At 35.7% G+C, this 15,220-nt stretch overlaps 1 protein-coding gene across 2 annotated transcripts in view; it reads right to left on the reverse strand.

Annotated features, from left to right (window-relative positions):
• The window catches only part of LOC150088833 (putative protein kinase C delta type homolog), a 121,089-nt gene that overhangs the window by 92,971 nt on the left and 12,898 nt on the right, over positions 1 to 15,220 (reverse strand). For both annotated transcript variants that reach the window (XM_090369694.1, XM_090369692.1), the window contains exons 2-4: positions 7,699 to 7,911; positions 5,681 to 5,758; positions 5,203 to 5,318 (exon numbers count right to left, since the gene is read on the reverse strand). In XM_090369694.1, the coding sequence (XP_090225820.1) occupies positions 5,203 to 5,318; positions 5,681 to 5,758; positions 7,699 to 7,846 (342 nt within the window). In that variant the 5' untranslated portion in view covers positions 7,847 to 7,911. The remainder of the gene's footprint in view (positions 1 to 5,202; positions 5,319 to 5,680; positions 5,759 to 7,698; positions 7,912 to 15,220) is intronic.

Here is a 15,220-nt window from a genome sequence, read left to right on the forward strand (position 1 = left end):
CTGGAACAACCTCCCTTGGAACAAAATCTACAGAAATTCAAGTCTAATGTCAATAAGTATCTTATTTCATCTTCCCAATCTTCAACCCATGCACAGAACCAAATACTACAGGTTCTAATGTCTTTTGTGTTTGGAGTTTCATGAAAAAAGAGAATTATGCTGTCTTAAGTTATTATATAACACAAAAAATGTACAAAAAAAAAAAACACGATATTAATGTGCTTTCTAGACTAGGGCATTTTTCAAAAGAATGTCAACTGATCTCTCGAAATGTCAATTTTTCGATTGAGCTGTCGAGAAAAAAAAAAAAAAAAAATATATATATATATACACACACACACATATACACAAGTCAATCACAGATTATGTTTGAAAAAAAAAAAAAAAAGGGTCCGCAGGACTAAATCTTTTTACTTGGCAGGTCAAAAGCAATCCTACTTTCGTTTCTAGATAGAACAACACTGGACTCATTTCGCTACAAGTTACAGTTCGATTTACATTTCTAGCCAAGCCATATTCATCTACTTGGCTAACTAAAAATTTCTCAATGGAAAATAACAAACTTCCGGTAATGGCATATTTCCATTGCCGGAAGTTGTCGCAAGACAGATTTTACGATTGGGGTACTGTGATGACTTTTTAATCTTCTTTTTCACTAGATTTTCTAGGAATAGGTAGGAAATATCGATGCTGCACTACGTGCAGTGAGATGACGTTTAATTAAAAGCTGAACTGGAATAATGTTTCATAATCATTTTCTGGAAATGATCGAAAACTCAATATGTACAGAGTCGGGCTATTTTTAATTCAAACGAATTACCTTATCTTTAATACGAAAAAATATATATATATTATCCCTATTGAGCTGGACATAAAATAAAAATGCCTAAAAATCTTCAAAAATAGTTCACTTTTTTTTTTTTCTTTAATGAAAGGTCTATGCTTTGCATAGTTCGCAGAAAACTAGAGAAATAAATGATAGGCCCAGCGAATGTCAAGGGTCGCCACTTACGATGATTACAGAACATCAAAATACGAGTACAAGCAAAATGAAAACCGAGATTTTGATTGTCTAAATGTAATTGCCCATGGGTGTAAATTTAGACATTGGAGTCCTCTCGGGAGAAGACATTCGGCGTGATTAGCGTTGCTCTAGCAACGGACTGGTTCATTACACTGCAGCGGTTCTCAGTGTGGTCCGCGAACCCCTGGGGGTCCCCGAGAGACCCTTTCAGGGGGTTCGCGAGATCAAAACTATTTTCATAATAATACTAAGACTTTGGGGTCCTCAATAATTTTTAAGAGTGTAAAGGGATCCCTAGACCAAAATGTTTGAGAACAGCTACACTAGTGGATAATTAAGTTTTGAAGATGTACTAATTTCCCATGAAAGTCTGGGTTAATTGTAAATTTTGGATTAACTTCTGTTATTCATTTTCGTACTGTGTAGGGCATTACTTCAGCAAAATTCGCCAATGTTTCTAAAAAGGTCCATGTCGACAACTGTACGTGATGCCAAAATCATCCGATGGTACCAACGGAAGAAAAACTCTGGTGGATGACCTTCACCCAAGAAAAAATTCACATAGTTGCCGCAGAAGAAAGTTTCGCCTTGGTGGAAAACGTCATGAATGCAGATCTGGATACGACAGTTTATGGCGCGGCCAAGAAGTTGGATCACGAGTTTGCCTACGCCATCATCGACGACAGACTGCAATACCATTTAAAAATAAATATTGGTATTACGGCCCCAAGCGTGCGCTCATAACCGAAAGTGTATTATGTCTGCAGAAGTACCTGTTCAAGGGCCGATCTACATGTTGTGCGGGCTGAAAAACCCAGAACACTATTCGCCTGAGATCAATTAACTACACCTCGAATGAAGAGGACTAGAAATGCCTTCAGTCAAGATCGAATCCAGACCTCTCCAAACGAGTGACAGAAGGGGAAGTATCATACCGACTAGGCTCTTGTGTAGGGTACAGACCGCAGTACAGAAAGGTCTGCACCAACTGGTTTCCCAAGTGTCTCAAAGAAGAGAAACGCTTGCGTATGGAAGTATGGAAGAGTGCCTGAAGCCTGTAATGAAGTAAGAAAAGAAGTGAAATTGCTTCTTGGATGGCACAGTGACTGAAAAAAAAAAAAAAAAAAAAAAAGGGAAAAAAAAATGGAATTCGTCGGGTGAAATGTGGGTCAGGAATGATCTGACAGGGCGCCAATTCCATACTGACAATGATGCGGAGAAGCCATTAGAACAATGGTGCCAACTAGTAAAGGATATAATACAGAGAGTCAATCGAAATACAGCGAAAAATGGAATGAATTATATTAAGAACCAGACTGCTGGATAAGAAGAGAAACACGTGGATTAGGCAGCAAACTCAAGTAAAGGACATCCTTATCAAAACTAAAGAACTGAAATGGACTAAGAAAATAACAGAATGCTACCCAAGAGGGGCTAAAAGAAAACCCGGAAGACAACAACGGAGATTGACATATGAAATTCAAGAGTTCGTGGGCAGTAAATGAATGGCCATTGCACAAAACAGAAGGAACTGGAAAGTTGCTGGAGAGGCCTTCATCCTGCAGTGGATTGAAAATGGCTGATGATGAATCGAAATAATCGATTATATGCAAATTAAACGATTACGAAAGGGTGGCTAATGACAGGCATCAAGGTTATCTACTGCAACAAGATCTAGAAAAATTTAGGCAGATGGACCTAGAAGTGAAAATTAAAGTTTAACATTGACAAATGCAAGGTTCTGCATATGGGTAACAGTAATCCTAGATTAATGTACCAACTGTATGGTACTACACTCAGGGTAGTAGAAAATGAAAAAGACATGGGGTAATTGTGCAGTCAGTTATAAATTTCTGAGCAGTGCAGATAGGCTGTCAAAGCAGTGCATGCGGTTTTGTATATGATATACAAGAACTTTGCTAACAGCGATAAGGAAGTGATTATCCTATTGTACAAGTAATGGCTAGGCCGCATCTTGAGTAGTCGTTTTAGGAAGGATGTGCATCTGTCGGAACGGTGCAGAAAAAGACGATGAGGGGAACAAAGAGGTGCGCTTACCAACAGAAAGGGTTCAGTTCCAAAAATTGCAGAGTTTGGAGACTAGGCATCTGTGAAGTGATCTGATTGAAGTGATTAAGGCCTTGAATGGATTGAACAAGCTCAATGCTGATGGCATTCTTTTTCTTCTTGTTCACACTGCACGCGAGTGGACAAATTCATATTGAGGAAGGATGGTTGCAGAATAGACATACGGAGGTTTGCTTTCAGCGAGCGGGTGGTTGATTGTTCGAACAAACTTCCATTTGCTGTTCTGAAAGGGGGTAGTTTGAGTAAATTCAAGAAAGAACTATCGGAGGGGATAGACAGGTGATGTGAGAAGTTTGTTTTGGCTGATGCTTTATAAACAGTTTCTTGCATCATTTGCGACTACTGATACTAAATTGTGGAGTTTTTTTGTGAAAAATAAAGTATCAGTTGGTGGTAAAAAATAATAATTCTCGTTTCCATTGAACTTCCCTTCCCCCCATCCTTATATCACATCATATAGAGCGATATGTTTATAATTTCACCGGTTTGTTGATTCTTCTCACATTGGTAGCGAATTCTACATTTCTTTGAGAACTTGCCAGTAAGGCTTCTTTAAATAATTTTTTTCTGATTTCAGTTCTTTTGTTTGTGTGAACTATTGATTAATTATTTTACCTTGCCACACAATCTAGATTTGAAAATCGAAATTTTGAGGGCACGCTGTTTTAAACACTTAAAATTCCTCTGCCGAAAAGTATTGAGCTCAGATTTTGGTTGCTAATTGTGACCATATTTTGACCGGTATTTGGGCTCAATTCCACCATTAGTGAAACCATTACCCAAATTTACATATCCTAACATGCTGTTCTGGTTCGAAATTCATATGATGACGCACACGCATGAAGTAAGAGAATCCCCACAGCCCAGGTCGATGCTGAAAAAGTTACAGAAATTTTTGGTCCCAGAGGAAACCGGTGTTCCCCCCCATTCTGTGCTCAACTTATATATCCACAGAGTGGTAGGATATGTTTGCAACCCTGTGCTTATAACTATATATACTTTTTTTTATAAGCCCTAGTTTCTATGGCAGAATTGCCCGTGTCATTAGTTTGGGCTTCTCGCAATATTTTATTCTACCAAAAGAAATTTTCGCTACTACCTATGGGTGTAAGGTTTAGTCCACTGAGGTAAGTACGTGTATAGTTGTGGCCCGCCTCCTTGTGGCGCGGATGGTACCAGAAAGCAATCTTCCTGGTGACTACTGCTTCCCGGTAGCAAAGCAGCCAGAAACTAAAACAACACACCCACCACACAAACAAGTCACTATACTCACTTCTCACCATTTTACAAAGTTCTATATCATCTAAAGTAACCAGACGTCCCGGATTTCAGTCGTTTTCCCCGCATTGGACATGTAGCCTCCATACTTAATGGCAAACATAATGCAAATCATTTTCATTATAATACTACAAGTTAAGTGCAATTTTGCTAATTCTTATTAAGAAATTTACGAAGAAAGAGCAAATAATGAAGGATTATTAAGAAAAATTGACTCAGCCGAAAAAAATATATTTAATTATTTCTCTTATTTTTATTGTTAAAAGAAATATGTATTTTTATTAGTAGTATTATTTCACAGAAAAACATAACCTTTTTCATTACGCAAATATGAAAGTCGATTAAAAACACGACCCCATTAATAAGTGAGTTTTTTTTTTTTTTTCATCTAATTACAACTATTTTTTTTCTGAGTTCACGTTCTTCACGCGACCTTCTGTTCATCACGTAGCATAGCACGAGCGGTACCGTATACTGAAATTCCGCCTTCCTCTAAAAAAAAATTAAATAAAATATAGGCTGTATTTGTTTTTTGAAGTGTGGATTTTTTTATGTTTAGTTCTAAGAACTATGTATTTAATTTATATTTTGTATGTGAATATTATTTTTATAATATTCCATTCCATTAATAATTTCTAAAATAATAAATGACTGGAAAAAAAATCGCTTTCGATATGAATGAAAAATTATGTTACCACAAACCATTTAAATGTTAGTACAGTATCGATGAACTTATTATTTGCACCAAAAATAAATCAAATCTTAAAAAAAGAAGAAAAAAAAGTGAAAAAATAAATCACATGCATACTTACCCAAACTTCAGCTACATCCCCTCCCGGGGCATTGTCTGCTATACTTTGTACCGATATTAAAACATCCGCTAGTAATCGATCTGGCCGATCTAATACAATAATATGAGCGTAGGAACCTATGAAATTGAGTTCGGTATCAGTTTTGGAAAGTTCAATACGATAAGAGATTGCAAAAAATATAATTTATACAGAATAGGGCCGGCATTAAATGCAAATAACACAGGGAAATCTCCAGGGGAGTCTACGCCTTAAGGATGCTTTTTGGAGCAGTCCTTAATACAAATTATTGGTCAGATAAACGGACACCTGATTCTCTGTGGATACCGATCCACAGAGAAAAAAGAAAAAATGGATAGCGAAAAAATTCTTTGCTCAGAAAAAAAGAAAGGAAAACTAACTATAAAAAGTAAAATAAACTAAAAACAAAAACAGTTATATACAATACACTTCTTTTTTTCAATAATAATAAAAAATTTACCTTTCAATAACTTCACATCGAAGTAAGTGTGCCATTCAGGACTCAAATTCGCTCTTTCGACTAGTTCCGGACCTTTATCTAAAGAGAAACGCAAGATACAATAACATATTTCATAATATTGCGAGGCGTGGCATCAAATCAAAGAAATGCACCGTCATCCATCTATATGACAGTAATATTAATAAAGAAGTTTAATGTCATGTTCATAAAAATTTTAAAAAATAAATTTTATTAGCAATAAAATTAATAGGAAAACTCAGTGTTTATTTCTTTACTGAATGCGAATATAATTTGTGTTTTGGAAACGAAATCGACATATTTTCGATAGTTCGATTTACTTCGTTGTCGTCTGTTCGATTTTTTCGTCTGTTCTGATAAAAGCACGTATTATAGAATAATTCCACTCTACGTTTAACATGTAGTGCAAAGTCAGTCAGATTTTGTTTCATTCGTACATGTTACGAATTTCACTGCATCGCACCGAAATTCGAAACTCAAAGGAAATGTTCTTTATGATATCACAGAGGATATCTGATGCCATGCTTCTAGATTATCTTTAAAAATCATATATTCTTATATTGGAAGTGTAAGTTGGATCGGTTAGCTGTGATGTGTTAAATTAATCTTAGAGTTAGACTTTTAGATTTGTTCCACTACAGGATGGAAAAAATGACTATTTTTTTTCAGTATAGTGCAGGAAGCGTTGCCCAGGAAAACTAAGGCTCCTCGCCTCTACCGCTGCCTTTCCCAGAAGCCAAATCTGTTTTTAAATTAAATGCACTCACCACTGCCCGGTCGACGGAATACAGAAGCAGGGCATAGGGGCGAAGGCAACGTCTGGGGAGCCGAAATTCAAAATTTTTATTATAATAATATTTAATAAAAATATCTCAAGGGCGCCAAATACATTTCTGCCTAGGGATGCCAAAAACCCTAGAGCCACGCCTGCACCACCGGAAACGAGAACTCACATTTTGATAAGGAAGGAAGAAAGAAAAAAAAAATTACCATAACACTCAGTTTGAACCCTTTCATTTATGAAATTCCGACGCCCCGTTAGAATATTTCTCGTAATTCTGAAAGTGCTCTTTAAAAAGCATTTGATATACGTATACCCTCCCTCCAACAATACTGATAAATAAATCGCATCCTTATAGTAAGGCAAAAATCATAGGCGGTCCAAATTTGCTCACTGTCTTCCCTCTTCTCATTTAATCCACAGTTTCAGTATTGAGTGGGTACACCTGGTGAATTACCTAGAGCTGCCTTCCCAGCGTTTTGTCAACAACGATCAATATGGCGTTGTGTTGGCCCACATGGTGTACAAACCCATGCAAAATTGCAAGTTAATAGGTTGAGTGGTTCCAGAGATACAATGCTGTGACAGACGGACAGACAACCGAGTAACATTATAAGGGTTCTTCGTTAGACTACGGACCCTAAAAATTTGTGACACACACGTTAACGTGTGCGTGTTACAAATTTAACGCGTTAAATTTAAAATTCAGTTGAAATCATCTCGACCAACCATAGCATGAATACCAAAGCGATATAATATTACTGGACATAATAAGAATGCTTACCTTTGCGCTGCTAAAAATTAAATGTAAAATGTTATCGAAATAGCCATTTTATGTTACACGAGCAGAGGTCAAAACAAACTTGCAACTACTCTAGCATGCGTAATTCAAGATGGCATTTCCCAGAGAGGTAGAAAAAAATAAAGGATCATAAATACTACACAAACCTGACAGATGTATTAGATAAGATTAGTGAAATAATGGATATCTCTTACTACAGCAAAGCGGGCGTTTAATTATAATTAATTTCCGATATTAATATGAATAGTAACTTTTTTTTAATGGGAGTTTTTGTTAAAGTCATTCCCCCACCCTTCTTTAAAAAAAAACAAAACAAACAACTTTAGGATTAATTCCTACAGGTTTATTCCGACATATATAAAAAGCTATAATAAATAATAATATAATAATTATAATAAATCGAAATTTAATACTCACCGGGTACTTCCGTAGTATCCTTTATACAAACAGTGCAATACGGATCGGTTACTTGAGATGGGTCGCCGTTAGCCACCTGTTCTCCAAATTCCGCCTCTAGCAGTTTAATCCTAACGAAACCTTTAGGTAATGTGAGGTGAAAAGTCATTCCAGGTTACTTGGAATCTTCACTGTTTGTTCTATCTGTCTTTTGTTACGATAAAGATCTCGTGTCTGCAGAAAAAGAAGAGAAAGAATAAAAAAACATAAAACGCGACTAAAGCGCTTCACGAACAGGTAACCAAACGTGTTGTTTTTGCTGACGTATCTGTGACGTCAAATTTTAGGTATTTACCAAATTCATGTTCGCATATCTGAAACGAGGAAATTATTGCACGATATGAGAAACATTTCCATTATCTATATTTATTAGAATGTAATTAGTCAGCGGAAATGTTTCCTACAGTCGGAGAAACCTTCGTTACGAGTGTTAGTGTTTCGTTGAGTAACGCTTCTGTCTCTCATTTTGCATGAGCCACCGGAAATTCTAGAAAATAGAACTCTAAATCTAATATGCTGAGATCGTCTGCCTTTGTAAATTGACTTTTCTTTCCATCTTATATAGGCAACGTAATCTTACGTTTTCGCATTTAAAGAGGTAAGCAATTTTGTTACTGAATTTACACTCGTTTTTAACTTTACCAAGTACTATCATATACTGTATATCTATTTCAAATAAATGAAAGAACGGATTAAAATATTAATTTATTAATTTTGCAATTGTTTGATAAATACTATTTAGAAATTAGTGATATTTAGAAATTATTACATTAAAAAGGCGCCTTTTTATGGCGCTGTAGTGCAATATCTAAGAGCGAACTGAAGGTTGACTGTAAATGACACATGGATGGGCACCGACAGCATGGTAGTGCACCACCTTTGAATTTCGAAGTAATACACGATTTTTAATATTTTCATTAATTTATTGAAACATAAGATATTGCATGTATTCGAATATTTAGTGAACATTCACCCCCTTGCAAAATATCTTGCCGGCGCCCATGGATCTGGGCCTGGTCACAGCACAGGTTTATGCTGATGACCTTATCCTGATCCTCGCGGCCACCTCCAGAGCATTACTTAAAGCCTCAGCAAACCGTGCCTTACAACACCTTCAGGACTGGGCGGTTCTCCATAGACTCTCAATTTCTCCAACAAAAAGTCAGAATCCATACTTTTAAAAGGCACTCTGCAGACCACAAGACCGCCCCCCCCCCCAAATCAAATTGGCGTGGAAACTATCAAACCTGTCACAAAAATGAAGCATCTTGGCATTGTCTTGGACGCAAAACTGAATTTCTTCGGGATGAAAAAAAAAAAAAAAAAAAACGCACTCCTCCCGGAAACAGACTAATTGTGGAACACTGTTCAAAAAGAATCAATAAACGTTTCTATTATCCAGACAAAAATCGAACCCAGACATATTATTAATTATAAACAGCACAAAGTATAAATAGAGTGAAAACACTTTAAATATAGCCATCATATTCTATCCCAGCTGTGCAGAGGAACAGTCTCTTTTTTTACAACTACTGTACTTACGTTTCCTCTTAAAACAATTTTATAGCAATGCTGATTACATTCATCTGATAAAACATGATCGATAGCTTCGTTCGCTGTTCAGCAAAACTAGGTCACTTAAAAATTAAGTAATTGAAAACGCTCATGTCTAAGTCACTACTTTAAACGCTATAGTCATGTTGGTATTTACTTATTCTGGATTTTTAAAGTTCGTTTTGTATACCCCCTTTTGATATCGCTGACCTTCTTAAGTTACCGTAAATCGTCACTGGGTTATCAGGTGTTGCAGTAATGGGCGCTTGTCCATCCACCGATGAGGGGACATCAATCCTGAAAATGACCGTCTGGGATTAGCATTAATATTAGTGGTGGAAAATGATGCAAGGAAGCCAGCTTATAAAGCATCAGTAAGAAAAAAAAAAAAAAAAAAAAAAACGAAACTATCCACATCTATTCATCCTTTCTAATAATTTGGTTAATCCATCATTAAATTCATCAAAACTACCCACTTCCACAACAGATGAAAGTTTGTTCCAATAATCAATTACTCTCCGTCTGAAAGTAATTTTTGCACATCATAGATTTATGTCCCCTTAAGTGCGCCGTCCGAGAAAGAGTCAGGATGCCACAACATTTAGTTTATTGTATCCATTCAAGGCCTTAAACACTTTAGTCGGATATCCTCGCAGGTACTTTGTTTCCATGCGCTGCAATTTGTGACAACTGTCTTTGTCACTGAAGAAGCGGTAGAAATTACCACGAAACGTTTGACTCCATTATGTACACATTTCCAAACCGGAAATAAAGGTAATGAAATCAACATATATTTGGGTGCTTTATTAACTTCAAACAGATCTGAATAATCTTCAAATTATCTTCAGATAGATCGACGTGCTGAAAGGTTATATCTACGCGTAGAATAACTTGAAGAAAGAAGCCAAAGATCGAGCTGATTTCATCCTAAAAAACGTAGGATGATAACAGTAATAATAATATTAAAAAAAAAAAAAAAAAAAAAAAAAAATATATATATATATATATATATATTTTTTTTTTTTTTTAAATATTAATAAAGTAAAGAAAGAAAATTAAAACGCCAATAACTGTAACTAATATTTATGAGTCAATGCAGTTGCAAGCAATCATGCAATACCCCCATAATGATAATGATATAAAAAATTATTAGAAAAAGTAAATCAATCCAATAATAATACCATCAGGGATCTAAGAAAAACGCAAAATATATATATATATATATATATATATATATATATATTATCGCTTTTTACCGACAATTTAGATGACTTCAACTGGGGCCAACCACCCAGAATGAAGGCAAAAAACGACAAGAAGTTCTGTTTCTGTGATGATCAATATATGCTAAATAATTTAAATCTAAACCAAATATAAACCATTAAAAGACCAAATATAAATAAATCGAATGGGGATAAAAGTTAAGAAAATTTAGAAATATAGAAATATTGGAATCAAAAGGGATAAGTAAAATATAAATGTAAGCATATATTAATCATCGTTGACCCGACAGAGAACATAACTATCTGCATGTTTCTCTATGCGTTAATTAATTAATTTATTTTTACCGTATCCATCACATAGGGGGCACCACATATTATTTTGACGGCTATTACATTATGTCCTAGATACGGTCAATATGTAGTATGTATTATATATTTAATCTTATTTTAATCATTAAATTACGTTCTCTGTCGGGTCAACGATGATTAATATATGCTTACATTTATATTTTACTTATCCCTTTTGATTCCAATATTTCTATATTTCTAAATTTTCTTAACTTTTATCCCCATTCGATTTATTTATATTCGATTTATATTTGGCCTTTTAATGGTTTATATTTGGTTTAGATTTAAATTATTTAGCATATATTGATCATCACAGAAACAGAGAACTTCTTGTCGTTTTTTGCCTTCATTCTGGGTGGTTGGCCCCAGTTGAAGTCATCTAGATTGTCGGTAAAAAGCGATAATATATATATATATATATTTTTTTTTTTTTTTTTTTTTGCGTTTTTCTTAGATCCCTGATGGTATTATTATTGGATTGATTTACTTTTTTTAATAATTTTATATATATATATATATATATATATATATATATATATATATATATATATATATATAGTCAGAAATTAAAATAATAAAGTAATGCCAGCAGTACGGCAAGACAAGAGCGAAAAAACAATATTAAACCTAAATTCAAATCTAACAGGGAGGGAAGAGAAAGGTAACAAGAATAAAATACAGTATATTGCAACGGAAACTCTAAATTAATTTAGAAAATATAATTATATGAATAATAATTCATTAAAATTTAAAGCCAATTAAATAGAAATTTAGCGGTGCCCCCTCTGATGGGCACCAGGTCCAAATTTATGTGAAATATCACCAAGCAGAGATTTAAACCATTCACAATAAAACAAAACAAAAATAGAAAAAATAAAAAATATAGACTGACCATTATGCCCCATCTCAACAGAGGACCACAAGGCCAATAATGGTCAGGGAATCGCTGCATTTCGAACGCTAAACAAATCGCCGCAAAGGCGAAACGATCGTAAGATCAGTCCGCCACACCGACCCCCAGATCGAACCGCCAATGCAGGGAATTGAACAGCGGTGGTCCTGATGCAGCGAAAATCAAAAATAGAACAGACTTAAGCACTCCAGTGCAAAGCCACACTACTGACAAAAGTAAATTTCGGACTTTATCGGACTGATCTTACGATCGTTTCGCCTTTGCGGCGATTTGTTTAGCGTTCGAAATGCAGCGATTCCCTGACCATTATTGGCCTTGTGGTCCTCTGTTGAGATGGGGCATAATGGTCAGTCTATATTTTTTATTTTTTCTATTTTTGTTTTGTTTTATTGTGAATGGTTTAAATCTCTGCTTGGTGATATTTCACATAAATTTGGACCTGGTGCCCATCAGAGGGGGCACCGCTAAATTTCTATTTAATTGGCTTTAAATTTTATTGAATTATTATTCATATAATTATATTTTCTAAATTAATTTAGAGTTTCCGTTGCAATATACTGTATTTTATTCTTGTTACCTTTCTCTTCCCTCCCTGTTAGATTTGAATTTAGGTTTAATATTGTTTTTTCGCTCTTGTCTTGCCGTACTGCTGGCATTACTTTATTATTTTAATTTCTGACTATATTTCAAGCATCATGTAGAGGAATGTGCTTTTTGCTGCCTTTGATGTGTGCTATACCCTCCTTTTTATTTTTATTAAGTAATATTTCTTTTTCAACAATATTTAAATATAATTATATATATATATATATATATGATTGTTATCATTTATGAAAATAATGGAACCCCGTTTCCAGGTGAATAAAATATAAGACAAGAGAATATACACAATGTTAGTATGTATTTTTATGTGTATACATTCTGTATTTGAATCCTTCATAAGGTTTTAAATACGCTTTTAATTATTTACATAAAAAAAAAACATAAAAACTGCACATTCAGCAGTATTAAACATGTTTGTATTTTTATATATTTTTTAAATTTTGCTGTAATGTGGTTCAGTTAAAAAACACACAAAAAAAAAAGTTCCCATTATGTCAAACTTTAGGTTGCATTTCGGTGCTCAATCGTCGTGTTTTTGTAAAAAGTTCCAATCTAGAACTGCTGGCAAAAACAAGAGGAAAATACTCTGAGGTTTTTTGGATGAATTTAAAGTTAGTCACGAAAGTTTTATGACGTCATTTCCTGTTCTGAGCAAATGTGTATATTTTTTGCTTATGCACTAAGAGAGCAAAGAATATACACATATCCAACTTAGTGAGCATCACAGTCGTTATAATCACCGTTCTCCCTCAGTGAGTAGAAAAGGCCTGGGTGCGAATCCCATCAATGACGCTAGGGATCTTTACAGGGTTTTTCTGAGTTACATAGTGGCAGTGTTCTGTGGAAGGCGCCACCGGTGGTTTCCCACATCTGCGCCATGGTACTTTGTGAAGAAATACAGAATCTCTGTAAAAGCCAGTAAAAGTGTCGTGTCTGGTTTGTCAGAGTAGTGCTATGTTCTGTTGTTCTATCTCTGGCTGCTTGGCCGCAGGGTCCCTGGAGGAACCCAGGTTGCCCGCCACCACCACCGAGAGGTGAGCCAGGCTGCCCATTATACTATGGCTGGCCTCCGCCAGGGTTGCCTGAGCTTCCGGACGGAGACCGAGTTAAAAAAAAAAAAAAAAAAAAGCAAGAAAAGAGGGATATAGAAGAAGAGGGGATTGAAAGGGGAATGAATTTGGGTGGATCGACAGGGGAGAATTAATCCACCCTAGTTTAGGTGAAGTAAGGGAAAGGGTGAGGGTTTAAAAGTCACAGGGGATAGGCGCCTCTGTGTAATTGCCATAGTAGTTGTAGATCCCACACTGTGGTGAGTGCCAGCAATCCAGCACCATATCCTACCCATTTCGGATTTGCAATAACTTTTAAATCCAGCAACTCCGAGGAGTTGCCAGCATCCCTCACCTTGGATGGTGCCTGCAATAAATCCTACCCTATTCGGGTTAGCATGGTCCTGCCTGTGTTGTTCTGTGGGTACGGAGAGTTATCCCACGCCGGTCTGGGTTACTTCTTTGACTCTGAGTTCTGCAGTCTTAGCTCGCCTAAGTGAAAATGTTTCCTGCGCTTAGGTGGTTAATGCCTTATAGGTATCTTCCTCGAGTAGCAGAGTGAATTCTTGATTGCGAGGGTTTCTTTGTATTGTGTTGATGAATTTAAGCCTAATGTTGTCGTAGCTGGGACACTCGTACGTGAGGTGCCCCCAGGACTCTTCTGCGTTGCACAGCCTGTCTAGAGCGATAATTCATGGTCTTACGAATACTATGTCAGAAGTTCTCAAACTGAGTGTCGCGACGCCCTGAGGAGGCGCAATTATTTACCAGGGGCGTCGCGGACGATGTAATAGTTTATGTAAGATTTCTATGGCAAATATTAAAAATGTATTAAGAATGATTTTTTTACTATTAGATATGTACTACTTTTTGATCTGTATTATCATTATTCTACTCTCCCGTTTAGCATGGGTTGAGTCCCTATTTTGATATCGACCTCCATTGTTGTCGGTCTCTTGAATCTTATCTGTATTATTAATGTGAATAATTATAGAAAATATTTGGGGTATTTTTGACGAAGAGAACGCATCGACACAGTATTAATAATTATTATATTGACATATTAAAGACAAGAAATTGCACAATTATAGATGTTTTACTTCAAGGGAGGCATCAGAAAAATTTTACAGATCAAGGGAAGCGTGGGCTCAGAAAGTTTGAGAACCGCTGCTATAAGTGGTCATATCAGAGATTTCGATTGGATAAAAGTTATATGGTTGGTATTGATATTATAGTTAGGCCCGACGAGAGGGAGGGGAGGAATTAGGGACCTCACCTCGGTACCATGGCACGCATTTCTTCAAAGGGGCTGGGCCTAGATTTTGATATACATGTTGAAGTAGTTAAATCCATTTTAATAGTCGGCAATTCTACAAACTCAAAATAAAAGAAATTCTTCTTTTTTTTATCTTATTGATTTATTATACGTTAGAATTTATGTGCTTTTTTAACCCTCACATCTACATGTGGGCACACATACACACACAAAAATATATCCAAACATAAAGGGGGGAGGGCTTTATGCAATTTGCACTCAACACCTATAGTTTTAGTCCCGATTAAACACTGTACTGTTTTACAGAGAGGTTTTGCCGAGGACAGGAAGTGGCTTCATAAAGTTTTCGTGCGCTGTATCTTAAAATAACGCCTTGAATTCAAAACTGCTCTAGAGTTATTTTCATCTTATTTCAACCATTCGGCCTGTTAGCTTTTCGTATGCGATTTACTGACCATCCTGCATATGTATCTGGTCTAAATGTTTCAATCCCCACTGGAACTATCATGTGGGAAAT

The sequence above is a fragment of the Mastigoproctus giganteus genome, chromosome 3, assembly GCF_048544385.1.
Source record: "Mastigoproctus giganteus isolate SK-2022 chromosome 3, ASM4854438v1, whole genome shotgun sequence".
NCBI classification, from domain to species: Eukaryota; Metazoa; Arthropoda; class Arachnida; order Uropygi; family Thelyphonidae; genus Mastigoproctus; species Mastigoproctus giganteus.